The sequence below is a fragment of the Nuphar pumila genome, chromosome 2 (assembly GCF_984573655.1).
Source record: "Nuphar pumila chromosome 2, dmNupPumi1.hap1.1, whole genome shotgun sequence".
Classification (NCBI taxonomy): Eukaryota; Viridiplantae; Streptophyta; class Magnoliopsida; order Nymphaeales; family Nymphaeaceae; genus Nuphar; species Nuphar pumila.
The window spans coordinates 53,049,534-53,066,998 of record NC_143250.1 but is presented as its reverse complement, the minus strand read 5'-3'; the positions used below and the strand labels follow the sequence as shown (position 1 = coordinate 53,066,998).

Here is a 17,465-nt window from a genome sequence, read left to right as displayed (position 1 = left end):
TGGAAAGTAAGACTGACAATATTCCTACAATCCATGGATCTTAAAATTTGGAGAGTCATTTCGGAAAAGTACTAAGCACCATCAACTGGTTTCAGCTTATGGAGCGAAGGGCTCGTCGAGCGGCATCCTCGAGATTCCACTCTTACCTTGCGATCTTGGTATTCATGATCTTTTCGTTTTAAGTACTTGATCATGTAGAGAATGAAGTATTGTTTTCATACTCTAATTTGAAATGAAATTAAAACTCTTCATATTTCAGTCTTATATTGTATGTGGTTTGAAATGTATATATCCCGTATATTTTGATTTGATTGTTATCTTTAGTGTAACCGCGTCCAAAGTCTTAACCTTTTTTAAAAATCGTTTTCGCATTATAAGATCTGATTTACTTATACTTATAAAAAAAAAATTGGTCTCGAAATTTTAATATTTGAACTATAATTAAGGTTAAATTTTTGGGGCGTTACACTTGAATCGGTATGCTTCTTGCTTTACTTGTTTATGCATTTCAAAAGTCATATTGGTTATTGTGGTTTTAATTGTACTGTTCTGCATTTTTCCACGGGCTAGAGTCTCGTGATGAGCCTCGCATATGCGAATTTGTTTATGAATTGCAAATTAATGAAACAACTATTAATAACAACTTAAAGAAAAGGAACAGTGTAATATATATTCTGAGATGTTTCGTCGGGAGTATGAGACTCTTGGAGTTGCGGTTTTAGAAAAAAATAAAAAGATACAAAAACTCTGCATGCGTTGTTGTTGCCCTTGAACCCGATATTGAGGTTCTTTCTCCTGGCCACGGTTTTAGGGAGTTTTTGCCACTTTGCTTGGGGGTGGTGTGTAGACACAACTGTTGTTTTGGTATACCAAAAAAAGTGGCACTTGTAGATGGGTGGTCCTTGGTGTCCCGATATTAGATGAGTGGTCTAATGTTTCGAAGGCTGTTTCGGTGGAGGGCTAAGTTTGAATCTCAGTAGTAAAATACAACTTGTGTGCTAAGTTATCCTGTGAACCCTATTTGATCTAAAAAATTTTTACCCGTTTGGTGTATCCGCGGACAACGGTAATAAAAAGAGAAACTTAAATGTGTTCATCCTAATAGGGACATGCATATAATAAGAGGACTTGATAAAGATAATAATTTACTCATGCATGTGCACTGACATCATGCATATTTACTCGTTTTCTTACTTATGATGCATCATTGATATTATGATATTGCATCCTATTGCATGCTTAATGTTTTTATTGCTTAAATGAAATTATTTAAATTGTTCTAGTAATGTCCCTTTAAATTATTGCATAAATTTTATCTGTATTCATGCATGTGCACTGACATCATGCATGTGCACTGACATCATGCATATTTACTCGTGCATGTGCACTGACATCATGCATATTTACTCGTTTTCTTACTTATGATGCATCATTGATATTATGATATTGCATCCTATTGCATGCTTAATGTTTTTATTGCTTAAATGAAATTATTTAAATTGTTCTAGTAATGTCCCTTTAAATTATTGCATGAATTTTATCTGTATTCTTTATACTTATTTGTTTCGTTAGAGAGATCCGTAAACAAAATTCTTTAGATTCTAACACCCTACTTTTGGTGTTTTTCGTAGCCTCATATGTCCAGTGAGGTGACTTGCTCATGAGAGGAGCTAAGAGGGGATCACATGACTGCTTGACAGACTTCTATGGACAACAGGGCTTTTTTTATTTTCCTTTTTGCACCCTGATGTTCTTATTTATTTGTCTCATGTCTCTATCATTTTTTAATTAATAAAGTTGATTCAGTTTGGGTTTGGATTGAAAGATGGAGTGTAAGATCCCTTATGGTGTGTCGAGTTTCCTAGTTGTGGTGGAACTATAAAGGCCTCGGGTCTCTGGGAAGATTTTTGCAATTGATTAAAAATAAAAAATTCTACACTTTTTCTTAGGTATGAGTTAGGGTCATTACATAATCCCCCTTCTTGTGTTCAATGCTTCTCTTAAGCATTCATGCTCAATAAGATGTATATTTTTATGTTCTTGTGTACTTTTTAACTATTTGATGTTTGTATGCACTTTGTGTTTGTGTAGTGCTCTTGTATTGTTCCTTAGTTGGACTTGTGTATGCACATTGTGCACTTTGTTTTGTAATTTTGCATACTTCATTACATTTGGATCCAAACCAATTCCAAGGTCCAACGGTGCATGTAAATATTGATAACCAAATTGTAATGAAATGGTGGTCTTCCACAAAAGCATGAGAAACCTTCAAGGAGTGTTTATTGGAGACACCTCGTACACAACCCATAAAAGGGTAAAATTGAAAGAACACAATAAAATAATAAATCTTTATTTATTCACAAGAAATGCTTAAAAAACAGTGGTACATTATTGACGGGGATCACCCCTATTTATACAAAATGGGAGAGGGATAAAGGAGAGATCTCCTTAGGAGTCGTTGGACCTAATCCAACGGTTCTAAATATAGCCGTTGGATATTGGACTAGGTCCACCGACTATATTCTAATCAAGTCCGAGTTGGGACTTGACTAGATTATAAAATCTAGTTCACAATGAACTAGATAATAAGACAAAAAATAAAAAGGAAAGAAAATAAAATAAAAATAAAAAATATATAATAATAATATAATATATTATTATTATTATTGTTAAAGATAAGTCGACCACTTTAAAGCAAAGTTTATTTAGTCTTAAGGTTGCTTTTGGTATTTTATACATAATAAGGGACTTTAATGTAATTTTGTTATCTTGGCTAATCTCTATTTAAACTTAAGGAGATTAAACCTAAATTGATAAACCGAGTTCTTTCTTTTCTCTTTCTCGTTTTTTGTGCATCCTCTGAGCCTTAACTTCTACATGGTATCAGAGCCATCGATCTGGGGAGGGTGATCTCAAGTTCTGCGTCAAAGTTCGAGTGAAGGGTTTTAGTTCACGTGAAGAAGATCGAAAAAAAAGGTTCATGTGAAAAGATCAAGAAAAAGGTGTGTCGTTCTTTTCCTTTCTCGAGTGGTACAGATCTGATAACAGATATGAGATCTGACAAAAGTCATGACTCAGATCTGTAATCAGATCTAAAAGTTCCGTGTGTTATGGGTCTCTGTCGACCAAACTGAATGGATACAAGTATGGGTTCTGTGCTGAAGCCGTAAAGGGGGTGACGGTAATTTTTTTTTGGTATCGTGGAGTTTCTGAAGACCGTAGGCTTTGGGTATTTCAGATCTAATAAAAAATCTGAATGTAGTGGGGATTAAATATATTTTTTTCAGTCGTGGACATGTATATTTTGGTTGGGTTCGTTCAAATCTGGTTGGTGTGAAGAATATTCACATTAAATAGTCGTGAATCTGCAACTTTTTCAGAGATCTGATCACAGATCAGTGTGGTGAAGATTTAAAATTTCTGTCATGGACCTGCGTACCTCTGTTACTCTATATTAAATTGTCGTGTTTTTTTTTTTGGATCTTTTTATAGATCTGCTGAGTGTGGTGAAGACTAGATATCCTGTTCAGTCGTGGAACTACATACTTCTATTTTTGGTTCACTCATAAATGGTTGTTGTGAAGAACATGTTATCTTCAATAGTCTTTTTTTAATTCTGGTTGGTTCAGATCTGATTGCAGATCTATTGTCGTGGGGAAAACTTATTATAGTAGTGGATTTGCACAGTGTGGAAGTTTATTGCAGCAACACTATTAGTGGTGACTACTGAGGAAGTGGTATCAATATGGGTGACGTCTCGAAATCTGATTTCAAGAATGAGGTTATTAGGGAATATAAAGCCTTTGCAAATCCTTTCTCCTATGGTTCTTCTGTGAAATTAAATGAAACTAATTATGCACGGTGGTCTAGAACTTTTATGATGTCGGTGTCTGGACATCGTAGAAAACATATACTGTTGGAATCAGGACCTGATGATAAAACAGGAAAATATAATACTTGGTACGAAGATAATGACATTGTTATGTCATGGATCATGAATAGTGTAGAAGGTAGAAGTGATGCACCGAAACCTAGGTGGAGAGAGAGGGAGAGAGAGAGAGGAAGAGAGAGAGAGACGACTGCACAATAAGAGAACTCGTTAATGATATTAGGGCTAATCTCTATGTTAAATAGAGAGAGGCCAAAAAGAAGAAATTACATATAAGTCCCTCATTAAACAAAAATAACAAATAACCTCTAGTCTAGGAAAACCTAAACTTAAAACCTCTTAATCTTCAACACTCCCCCTCAAGCTGGAGCATAGATATCAATCATGCTCAGCTTGTCACAACATTTTGAGAAATTTGGTCTAGCAAGAGGCTTTGTAAACATATCTGCAACTTGGTCCTCCGACTTTAGATATTTGGTAGAGATATGACCAGCTTGAACCATATCTCTTATATGAGGAAATACTATGCATGTTAGAGGCAGAGGTCGTGGAAGAGGTATGAGAGGTAGAGGCAAACTCCAATGTACCTATTGTGGAAAATCAGGTCATTTAGAAGATCGCTACTGGGATAAACATGGACGACCAGGTTTTTCTCCATTAAAGCCAAATGTTCCAAAAGCTAATGTTACAAAACTAGAGGTGGAGTGTGAAACCAATTCTCCTAGTGAATCTATCACTCTTAGCCGTGCAAAATATGAGGAGCTGGTTTCTCATCGTCCTTCAAGTTCCTCTTCTCCTGTTGCTGGTGTGGCCTACTCTACTGGAGACCATCTTTCTCCCTATGATAGTAAGTGGATTATTGACTCTGGTGCATCTAGACATCTATGTGGAAACTCTCAAAATTTTTCAGATCTAAAGGCTATTACTGCACATCGGGGAGCCTCATTAGCTGATGAGAGTTTTTCCCCGGTTATTGGTCAAGGAAATGTCTCTATATCCTCTTCCTTGCAGTTGAAAAATGTTTTTCATGCTCCTTCATTTCCTCAAAGTTTATTATCAGTGAGTTGCCTTACAAAAGAGCTAAATTGTAGAGTGATATTTGATCCTATGTGCTGTCATTTTCAGGATTTACCAGAGTTGCCAGTTGAGGAAGCAGGAGCGGGAAGCGAGGCACTTTAAAAAATGTAGGAAGCGGGGAAGCGTGAGACCACTTAGAAGAAAATTACGATCCGTCTCGGAAGCGACCTAGGAAGCGAACCGAAAGCGAAAAAATGAAAAAAACGGGGAAGCGTGGGGGAAGCGCGCTTCTCATAAATGAGAAATGTGCTTCCCATAAAAGGAAAGCACACTTCCCAAAAAAGGGGGACACTTCCCCACGCGTTTCGGAAGCGCGACATTTTGCGCTTCCGAAGCGCGTATCAGGGAAGCGCGCTTCCTCATTACCCTAGGCGCTTCCGGTAACTCTGGGATTTACTGATGGGGAAGAAGATTGGTGGAGGCTATAAAGAAAATGGAGTCTACTATCTACATCACTCTGTGAGAAACATTTATGCTGCAGTCGATTCTTCCTCGAGTCGTGTTCAGTGGCATCGTCGTCTCAGACATCCTTCATTGTCGAAGCTTCATCGTGTCATTCCTCAAATTCCGTCTACTATATCATTCCAGTGTGAAGCATGTCAGTTGGGCAAGCATCATCGGAGTTCATTTCCTTCTAGTCAGAGTCAGTCCAGTCATAAGGTTTTTGAACTTCTTCATGCGGATGTATGGGGTCCCAGTAAAATTCCTACCAGGACCCAATGTCGTTATTACCTTGTTATTGTTGATGATTTTTCTAAGTTGTCTTGTGTGTTTTTAATAAAAGAAAGATTTGAAGTTCCTAGTATCCTTAAATCATTAGTTATTAAAATAAAAACTCAGTTTGAATCTGTTGTCAAGATTATTCACACTGATAATGCTCTTGAGTTTAAAACCAAAGCTCTATTGCAATTTTATCGAGACCATGTCATTCAACCCCAAACCACTTGTGCCTATACTTCCCAACAAAATGGGGTGGCTGAGCGAAAACATAGGCACCCGCACCCTTATGATTCAATCCAATGTTCCTGCTTTATATTGGGGTGATGCGGTTATCACAACTTGTTATTTGATCAACCGCATGCCTTCATCATCCGTGGAAGACCAAATTCCTTTGCAAATCCTGTATCCTAATGTATCTCTCTTCTCTCTTTCGCCCAAGGTATTTAGGTGCGTTTGTTTTGTGCACAGACTCGGACCTGATCGTGATAAATTAGCCACTCAAGCCACTAAGTGTATGTTTATAGGCTATCTAAAGAATCAAAAGGGGTATCGATGTTATGATCCGATTTCCCGTTGGGAGTATGTCAATGCGGATGTATCTTTCTTGGAGTTTATTCCATATTATTCCAGTAGTGGTGCTCAGTTGCAAACCGATTAAGATGACTCCTCTCCTCTTCATGTTCCTCCTTTTCCTTTGGAATCGGTGCCCCCATTACCGAATCCAACTCCACCTTCAACTCCACGGTTTCACAATCCTCCATTGGTATATGCCCGTAGACCTCCACCTCCTCCAGAGCCTCTATCCTCTTCTTCTCCTGAGGTAAGTGTTCCTGATAGCAATAACATTCATGTTGATGATAACAGGCCAATAGCTCTACGAAAGGGGACACGACAATGTACCTTATATCCTATATCTCAGTTTGTGTCAGATGCTAGAATTGGTAATTAGATGAAAGCATTTATCTCGGCCTTATCTGCAGAAACTATTCATCTGAGTTATCAAACAGCCGTTCTCGATAGCAGGTGGAAGCAGGCTATGCAAGATGAAATAGACGCTTTACTATCTCAACAGACATGGGACCTTGTTGATCCCCCAGTGGATGCGGACATCGTTGGATGCAAATGGGTATATACCATTAAGTACAACTCAGATGGTTCAATTGAAAGATATAAGGCTAGGTTAGTAGCAAAAGGTTATACTCAGACATATGGTGTTGATTTCTTTGAGACATTTTCTTCTGTCGCGCGGATGACAACCATCCGTCTTATTCTCTCGGTAGTTGTTCACCATGGATGGAGTTTGTGTCAACTAAATGCGAAAAATGCCTTCCTATATGAGGATCTGTCTTAGACAATATACATGCAACAACCTCCTGCGTTCGAGGTTGAGGGAGAGTGTCAGAAGGTGTGCAGATTAAGAAAGGCGATATATGGGCTGAAGCAAAGTCCTCGTGCATGGTTTCAAAAGTTGTTTGATGTGATGTCAAAGTTCGGTTTTGATAGGTCAGCGTCAGACCACTCATTATTTATTAAGAAAACTAACTCAGGCCTAGTCGTTATGGTGGTATATATGGATGACATCATCCTTACAGGAGATAACATGAAAGAGATTACAACTACAATGGCTCATCTTCAAAAACATTTTGTTACCAAAGACCTTGGTCCACTTAGATACTTTCTGGGCATAGAAGTGGCCAGGAGTAGTGAGAAAGTGGTTTTGTCTCAACAGAAGTATGTGCTTGATCTATTAAAAGAGACAGGAATGTTGGGAGCTAAACCCGCAAATATTCCCATGGATCACAAAGTTCATTTATTGGATGAGGGGTCAAAACCCGTCGATAGCATGAAGTATCGCTCGTTGGTTGGAAGGTTACTGTATGTGACAGTTACTAGACCTGATATTGCTCTGGCTGTAAGCAAGGTTAGCCAATTCATGGACAAACCGATAAAGATACACTGGAATGCTACAATGATGATACTCAGGTACTTAAAATCTTCTCTTGAAAAAGGGTTATTATTCAAGAAAGGGGATACCTTGGAGGTAGTTGCTTATTCTGATGCTGATTATGCTGGGTCTGTAGAGGATAGAAAATCTACCACAGGATTCTGTGTATTTGTGGGAGGTAACCTAATCTCTTGGAGAAGCAAGAAGCAAACCGTGGTTGCTAGATCGAGTGCCGAATCATAATATAGGGCTATGGCCCAAACAACAACTGAATTAATGTGAGTTCAAACTGTATTGGCTGATGTTCAAGTGAAGGTTTCATCGCCTATGGTGATGATGTGTGATAACAAGGCAGCTACATATATAGCCAATAATCCTGTATTTCATGAGAGGACAAAACATATTGAAGTTGATTGTCACTATATAAGAGATATTGTTCAAGCTAGACATATCTTCACCAAGCATGTGATATCTGAGGATCAAGTTGCAGATATTTTTACAAAGCCTCTTGCCAGACCCAGTTTCTCAAAATGTTGTGACAAGCTGAGCCTGATTGATATCTATGCTCCAGCTTGAGGGGGAGTGTTAAAGATAAGTCGACCACTTTAAAGCAAAGTTTATTTAGTCTTAAGGTTGCTTTTGGTATTTTATACATAATAAGGGACTCTAATGTAATTTTGTTATCTTGGCTAATCTCTATTTAAACTTAAGGAGATTAGACCTAAATTGATAAACCGAGTTCTTTCTTTTCTCTTTCTCGTTTTCTGTGCATCCTCTGAGCCTTAACTTCTACAATTATTATATATGTTACATTTTAACACAAATCCCTTACCCAAACAACCTAATCCTAAATCAAACCCAAGATCCAAACACAAACCAAAACAAAATCCAACCTAACCCATTCCAAAACCTGCCCCAACCCAACCCAATGCAACCTATGCCCCCACCTAGTAAACCTGATCCCTCCTCTTGGACCCCCACAAACCCAAGGTCCACGTGCTATTGGATCCACATCTAGTTCCTAGTGAGATCCAGTTTGTGCAACTAGGTGTTCGTGTTTCTGTTTAGAATGATTTTGCACATCCAGTTCGTGTAGTGGATCGACAGTTGCTTAACACGCAAATCGAAGTAGACACACAAATCCTCTTCTAGATCATTATGATGATAGTTGTGTCCAGTGTCCCATAGATCCAAATGGGTGACGACCTGTATGCGATCCAGATTGAGTACAAACTTACGGTATCAAGGTTGACCTATCAGAGTTTACGGGTCGACTTGATGCCAATGCTTTCTTTGAGTGGTGTGTAGCGATGGAGTGGCACTTGGATTGCCGTCATGTACCCAAGCATTGTAGAGTGGCACTAGCTACAACTCCTGTATGCAGCAGTTTGGCACTATGGTGGACAGATTTGCTCCAGACTCGACAGGGTCAGGGATTGGGAGGTGTAGGGACGTGGGACCAAATGAAACAAATTATGCATGATCAATTTGTCCTGTGCCATTTTTTCCAACTGGTCTACAATCTATACCTTCAGCTTCAGCAAGGATCGAGGTCTGTTACTGAATACACAGGATTTCCACCGTCTGAGCTTGAGGAGTGGAGTACAAGAGGCCTTCAATCTTTGATTTCTGATGATTTTAGTTGTATTCCAGTTTTGTCAGTGGCTCAGGCATACCAATATGCCTTGAATGTGGAGGACAAGTTAAAATTGAAGAATGATGCACAAACATCTTGACCCAAGGATGCTTTCCCAACCCAGGGAACAAACTCAGACCACCACGATGCTTCGGCCGCTAATCAGAACTCGAAGCCACCACTACGGCATGAGGATTTGGGGCCTGTGTACAATACTCGGTCTCACATGCAGGCAGGCGAGGGCTGGCAGAGGTGATTCTGTTGTGACGGAATCAGACATTTTGCAGCACAATGTTCAACTGTAAAGAAGTGGGTCCAGTTAGCAGAGCACGAAGAACACAAGGAAAGTGCAGAAAAGGGAGAAGATGCAGAGCTGGAAGAAAAATGATTTATTTCCATGGGGATGATCTTTTGTGCAGACTCACGCTTGGCGAGGCCAATGCTGCTACATTCGATTCACCATAGACTAATCTTTCTCAATACAGGGAGGATGATGCACCCGCGAATCCGGATACAGGACAATCCACCAAAAGGAAGAGCAAGATGAAATTGGAGAATTATTGATGATCCAGGATCCAGTTCATTAGGTTTTTATTTATTTATTGGTTTAGGAGTCATTATTGGACATTGGATCTATCCAAGATTCAAAAGTAGGATTAAGGTTTTTCTTAACTATAAATACTTGTTACGTGGTGGGATTTAGAGTAGTTGATGGATGAAAACTTTGATTATTTTCTTTGTTTAATTGAATTTTAAATTGCTATTTCCATTGTTTTCTTGTTAGCCTTTGATTTCCATGCATAGAAGTAGAATAGCGTAGTTTTTTTCTGTATCTTCTGGATCGAGGTTGCATAAGTAGACATGGGTGTGGGTTGGAGTGATAAATGTCTTCATGAGAAAGATCTTTACTGTGCAAGTGTGCATGAAAATGGTCTCATTATGGCCACCATTTGGTTAATTCCTACCAAATGAAAACTTGTCCTTGAAGCTCCACAACCTGGTAAGTTGTATGCATAGCTATGATCATGGTGAATTGTTCATCTGTTTATGATGGGAAAATATCTGATTTTGAATGGGCATATGACAAGGCAAACTCTCTAGGGATATCAAGTAGGAAGTTTATTTTCTGAGATTATTTTAATGATCTAAAAGTAAGTTACTTTGGCTAAGCGATTGTTCCTGTTTCACAGGATAACATAGTTGTTGTCGATGAGCTGGTGCCCAACCATATCAGTTCAACAAGATTAAGGTAAATTTCTTTCTGGTTATTCATGCCAATGGAAGGAGTGATGCCTGCATCTACATTTAAGTAGAGCATGTCTGTCATGCTTGGCACTCTAAAGAGTTGCCAGCCATCAAATGTACAGTCGTATTGGTTCATGTGGCCTCTGTACTTGAAAGCAATCTATATCAAGCTGGCTTTGCTTTGTCTACTACTGGATTTCAAAAATAGTGATTATGCAGATGGGCTGAACACTGTAAATGTCATATATGGTCACCCTGTCATGCTTCCTGCTCTATACAGATCTATTGATGGTCTTAACGTTTGACATGGTGTGAGTTATTTCACACTCTGCAGGGAATGCATATCAAGAGGGCTCTCTGTAAAATACCTGACTGCAGATGAAGTAATCGATTACATTCACCAATATCAGCTATACGTGAACACAGAAGAAAAACAAACAGGTTAAGAAAAGCTAATTCTGTTATCTGGAACCTGTATGAGCAAGGACTGCCTATATTTAGATATTTTTGTCGCTGTGTTCATGTTCTTTTTGTGCACACTCTCATGTGCCATGTTCTTGAGCAAAGGGCTCCATGGTAAGAGATATCTATTATTGTGCTAATGCATAAATGAGAACATTTAATTATTTTGGTTTTTAAGTGCCTTGTGGTCGCACCAAGGAGTTTGGCATAGTGGGATGGGGCCTAGGCTGCAAGGTGGACTCACTGGGGGCGAGGGGTAAGCTACCATAGGTTGGCAGGGTTAGTCCAGCGTGACCAGGTCTCTTATTCCGGAGGTGGTTTCTCCTTTCTTTGTGGAAAAAAAAGTGCCCTGTGGTCAACTTTTTCAGTGTACTGAAGTACTGATTATCCAGAAAAAAATCTTTAATGCAGTAGTTAACCAAGATTTGTATAGGTTAATGAGTCAGGTCAACTCCAAAAGATAGACCCAATTGAAAAATGGATCGATTAGAGTATCCAGCTCTTCAACCCTAAATGATTTATATCCTTTGATCCAATTTCCATAATATGTACTCGAACCAACGTGTTAGTTTGTCACATACCCGATCTGTGTTGTCTGACCGGATTGGTTATTCACAATGTGTCTGAATCAACCTAGAAAAAACCTTTTTGTGCCCCCAACCGGATTCAGAGTTGGTTTAAACCTTACTTTTTTGGATAGGTTAAACCCTACTTAGACATATGCATAGTTCTAATCTGTGGAGCTACTTAGCCATGATCTAGACGTTCTTCAACATTATCTATTAGAAATTTTGGAAAATGATTGTATTGTATGGCAAAATGATGCGTTTTCCAAAAAAAATGGCACATTTTTCATTATTTTTCTCATGTCAAAAATCATAATTATCTGATTTTAAAAAGCCTTTTTTAACCCTTTGCACATTCAAACTTTATTATGCAATTTTTCTTTCAAATGTGATTGTTTTTTGTAGAACAGATTCTGTTTCCATATCTATATCTCTAAGATTTGACATCGAAAACTTATGTTCGTTGAAAAGTTGAGACATAGACTTGTAACTTTTTTGTTTTGAGTCAGAATCGAAAATCACTCTAGGGTTCTCGTTTATGAGTTTATAAAACAAGAGATGAACAATCATTGTTGTGCCTTTTTTTTATCTATTTTCTGGTTACATGTGCCAAAAATTTAGAAAAACAACAAAAAAGACAAAGATGTCAAGATCACTTTGATCTAACGAACCGTTGAGGAAAAATGTTCTTTGAAAGATAGACTTTTCGTATGTATTATATCAAAATCCGTACGATTTTTTTTGCAATCCTCGTAAAGTCTATATAAAATATAGGCAAGGATGATGAAGTTCATATAAAATATAGGAGAAAATTGATCAATATTTGTAAGGGTTAAAAAGTTTACATATATTTTGTGCGAGGATGATGAATTCTACATATATTTTGTGTGAAGGTAAGGAAGTCGCATATGTTTTGTGCGAAGATAAGAAAATCTACATATATTTTGTGTGAGGATAAGAAAGTTCACATATATTTTATGCGAAGATGAGGGGTCCACATATATTTTTTGCGAGGATAAGAAAGTTCACATATATTTTATGCGAGGATAAGGAGGTCCGCATATATTTTATGCGAGGATGAGGAGGTTTGTATATATTTTTTGTGAGGATAAGAAAATTCACATATATTTTTTCGAAGAAGAGAAAATCAGCATATATTTTATGTGAGGATAGAGAGGTTTGCAAAAACAATTGTGTGAATTTACTTTTTAGTTATAAGGTGCGATACATCTAAAAAAACTATCTTCAAGAGGATGTTTCTCTCAAATTGCTCATCAGATCAAGGCAATCTTGGTGGCTTTGAAAAGTTAACGTGGCGATCTATCTGTCATTTTTTATTGTTTTTTTTGGATTTCTTAGGTGGACAAAAAAAACATGCAATTTTTTGCATTTTTTTATTGAAAATCAATAGTAAAGTATGTCATAAAGAAAATTCGCATATCTCTGACTGCACATGTGAAGGTTAAAATGATCATTTTAATACCCAACATTTACGATTTTGGACATGGGGAGACTAGTGAAAATTGTAAATTTTTTTTGAGAAATACATCATTTTTGCCGACGGTAGAAATTTTATGCCTACCTTAAACGAGTATAAGTTCAACTTTATGCTAAATCTGAACTTTGTGATCCATGTGGGTATGTGATAAACGTTAGATCTAAGCTCAAGCTATCTATAACCCAGACTTTATTCATGTTTGATTTGGGTGTGGGTCTACTTTTTCACTCCACTCAATACCTATTCCGACAAAAACTGTTCTTTAAAAAAAAATCTGACAAAAACTGGCTCATAAGAGCAGTCTTGTTGACCCAATTGGACTTAATAGATAGATTCAACATGGACCAAATGCTAGAGATCAGCTGTTGGATGGGTTTTTCTTGATGAGAAAATATGATTTTATGAGTTGAGAAAATATTACACATTATAGGCTGCTGTTTGTTCAAGGCTCATAAAATCGTATCTACATGTCATAATCAGACAATCTAAGAGCCGATCTCTACTAATCCTAAACATATAGATCACATACTTAAGGGTAGTTTCATGAAAAATGGCAAAAAATAAAAAAAAATCATTTGTAGCTGTTGACGGCATGACCAAATGTAAATCCATATAATAAATATATAAGAAAAAAGACTATCAAAATATACAAAAGAAATAATATTAGTGAAAATTTTAATAATACATAATAGGGAAATGAAAACCTACAAAATGGGAACAAAGCTAAATGAAACATGCTAATGGATTTTTGGCAATTTTTTTTCGAAATTCTGACCCCATCAATGTGTTTAGCATGATTGATTTACTAGAAATTGACACTTGAATCATGCTTTTTGGTTTAAAAAAAAGGTATTTGGAGCCTCAATAATTTATGAAAATTCTAGGAATTGATTTATGAAACCTTATAAAAACCTATCCATGCATTAGAATCAAATGCTACAAGAAGTGATTCCTATAAAAACAAAGCATATAGATCACATCTGTGCAGTCAAAATTTCAAAAAAAATACCAAAAATCCAGTACCATGTTTCCATTTTGTAAGTAACTAAATCTCAGCCCTTCATTAGCCCTTTCTCATCCACAATGTGGTGGCATTCATAGGTGGGGTTACCAAAAGTTGGCTTTTACTGTGTGAATGGTTGTTTAAAGTTTTAGTAATTAGGCAAATGTACTGATATGTTCCTTGTGATAAACTTTGTTTTTTATGCTAACGGGGGATCCGCGTGGTTGGTAGGAGCTGTCAGTGCACGACTCGTTGTGGTGGGATGTTGCAGGTTCAAACCCCAGTGGTACGTTTGAATAATAGCTGGTGGTGTCTGCCTAACCCTCCAGCTTGCCTTTCAAAATTATTTTTTATTGTATTTGTTGTCATTTAAAGCGACTGTATAATCATGATAACATTGCATTTAAAATAAGATTTTGAATATCTCTGGATTTTATTAAGAATGCTAAGTTTTTTTAATATTTTGCAATAATATGATGATATTTTCAAAATCTCGGCCATTTTGAGAGTAATGGTTTGACAGCTTTAGTTGCACAGGCGCTAGAGCATGAGCAAAACAAATGAATTAGTTGTCAGTGCCACCATCTCTTGACAGGGCAATATTCATGTAAGACATGCCTAGCCAATATAGGCTACATTATTTTGAAATCAGGTTCTCCAAAATAAGCAAAGAATGTATGGCGTGATGTCTCTTAAACAATGGAGATGACAGCCTTTGCTCCAAGAGTCTAGGATGTACACACACACACACACACACACACACACACACACACACACACACATATATATATATATATATATATATATATATATATATATATATATATATATATATATATATACTCGTTCTGCCTCCCTTAGGCCTCTTCAAAAATAGTATTTTTTTTTTTCATTTTTTCTCACATCTAACACCATAGATGTGATCTATAAGTTTTGTTTAGTGGGAACCGGCTATTAGATCACTGGAATCTGACCTGTATACAGGGTTTTTCGGTGATCCAAAATGGCTATGAAGGCATCAGTTTTTTCCAGCTCATAAAATCGTACTTTTTTGTCAAAAAAACATGATCCAAGAGTTGATTCCCACTAAATCGAGCATGCTAAACCCGTCTAACAGTTTAGATCTATCATAAAACACTTCAAACTATGGGGCCTAACGGGCAGAATGAGAAAAGTGAGCCTAATATGTTCGGTTCTCTCTTTGTCTATATACATAGAGAGAGTTTATTTTTGACAGCAATGATTTAACGAGGAGAAATAGGATACTTGGGCTCACAGCTTTCAGCATGTGGAGCTTTTACTGAGCCAGACAAGGTCCAACTGACTGTTCAGTGGTCCTGATCCCCAACTGTGACAATTCCCCAGCCACTGTGATGCCTCATTAGGCCTTCTTTGAAATCTGTCAAAGTAATTAAGAGTAAAGTTTCATGATTATTGCATGATGTGCATTTATCCGCAATCTAGAAAAGGTTCGAGTATTTTGCATCTAAATCTGCCAGAAAATATGCCTGCTGTGCCAAATGTTGGCTGCCATCTTCCTGAAAACAACTGTACAGAAAGTGAAGAAATATTGGACATCCATCTTGAAGTCTATAATGATATATATGTTAATCATGTATTCAAACTCCCAACATGATGCCTAAAACATGTGGCAGCATGTGTGAAAGCATCCATATGGAGAATGAACAACTCAAAGCACAATATCACACCATGTATTAATCTTTTAATTACAAATTAATCAACAAGCTGCTCTAATTGTGAGAAAATATCAACATGGAAAAGGAAGATCAAGTGGCTTCTCCCATAGAATCTTTATATAAACCATGTATTAATCTTGTAATCACATTTTTAGAAGTCCTTTAGAATCTTCACACATGCAAATGATTTAAAGATTATGTGCCTAGACAGCACATAATCCACAGTACAAAGCAGTGAAGATTTTTGTCTGCGAAAAGATACAGATTGCTGGTCTTGAAGGAATTTCTTGACAATTAAGGATAAGAAGGGAGCTTAAGACTTCAAGAAGGTGGTAAACAATTACTTCGAATAATTAAGATGCTGGACTCGTGCTGCAAGCCCCACTAAGGGATACGACAGTGTGACTGTACGGACCAACTTGTCCCTCAGGTAGGGATAAGGTTCCCATAGTGACAGATATCCGTGTTCTTTCTTTTTTCTTTTTGAAAAAAAAACTGGCTTTAGCGAGCTAATAATTGAGTTTAATACTTTCTGACTTTTAAATTTATTTCCTTTGCAAAAATCTGCCTTCTATTTTTTCATTAATTCTTTGCCGATATCTTCAAAATGGTTCTGCTCATCCCTATGTCATCCCTGTCTGCATACTCATTGGGATTTCATTGGTGCAAGTTGTTTTGATCAAATGGGACTCCACAGATGTGATCTACAACATTCATTTAGGGAATATTGACTTTTTGGTGATTCAAAAAATCAACCATTGAGAAATCACAAAAGTTTGTGATTGAAAAAATCATATTTTTTCATTGAAAAAATACAATAAAAAAATTTCTATTCTAGTTCTATCATCAGCTAAGGGCCCATTGTTTCTATTAAATCGACCATGCTGAATTCATCTATAAAGGGTCAGACTTAATCAAAACAACTTTCATCATAAGATTTAAGAGGGGTATGAAAATGGGGATGGCATAGGGGATGAGTGGAACTCTACTGCAGTATCTTGCCTATAAAAACATGTGAAAAAATAAAAATTATGGAGTTATTTTCCCGTTTTATAAGTTTGTACACTATGGATAAGGTATTCAAACCCCGTCAAGGGAAGATATATTTGAGTCAAATGAATACATAATTGCATGTTAAGGGAACCGATACAGTAGGTTCCTTGTCTTTCTGTTGTCTGAAGAGCTGGAGCTGTCTCCAAGTTGCTCTTTTTTTTGTTAGATTCCTGGCCTACCTTTTTCATCTAAGTTGGAACACCCTTCGATTGTGCCCCCTCGTGAAGCTTCCTTATCTCTTTTCCACTTTATGACTCCTTCAAGTTCTTAAAGATTCATTAAGGAAAGTAAGCCAGTCATTTGAATGATTTAATTATGGGGTCAAATGTTAAAAAAAAAATTTACGGGGGTCAAATATGGACTATTCAGGGCCTTGCATATGTTCATTTCTATTGTTTATTGCAAACTATGGCGTGAGAAATAAGTGAAAAGATCAGGTGCAATAAGATTGCACAAATATTTGTGCATTAAGCACCTTATCACCCTTCATCTTGGGGACAGGGCCTGTCAGTTGTGGGGCCCAAGGCTTGATGGAAGGCAATCAGGGCTTAATTCATAAATTTTGTGCCATGTGATCTATATAGTTTGTTTAATAAAAAAACATGTTCTTGAGCAACATCATTATGATGTTCTGTAAGATTTCTCAAAGGCATAAAAAGTCCGAATGCACTCAA

General features: G+C 37.1%; 1 protein-coding gene across 2 annotated transcripts in view; it reads left to right on the top strand.

Annotated features, from left to right (window-relative positions):
* Positions 1-14,542, top strand: part of NMNAT (nicotinate/nicotinamide mononucleotide adenyltransferase) — a 112,560-nt gene extending 98,018 nt beyond the window's left edge. The window contains exons 9-11 of one of the 2 annotated variants that reach the window (XM_089995775.1): positions 10,458-10,516; positions 10,847-10,953; positions 14,273-14,542. In XM_089995775.1, the coding sequence (XP_089851901.1) occupies positions 10,458-10,516; positions 10,847-10,953; positions 14,273-14,337 (231 nt within the window). In that variant the 3' untranslated portion in view covers positions 14,338-14,542. Of the gene's footprint in view, positions 1-10,457; positions 10,517-10,846; positions 11,139-14,272 lie in introns of those variants that run through there. The other variant, XM_089995776.1, reaches the window with a different exon arrangement.
* Positions 14,543-17,465: the final 2,923 nt, after the last annotated feature.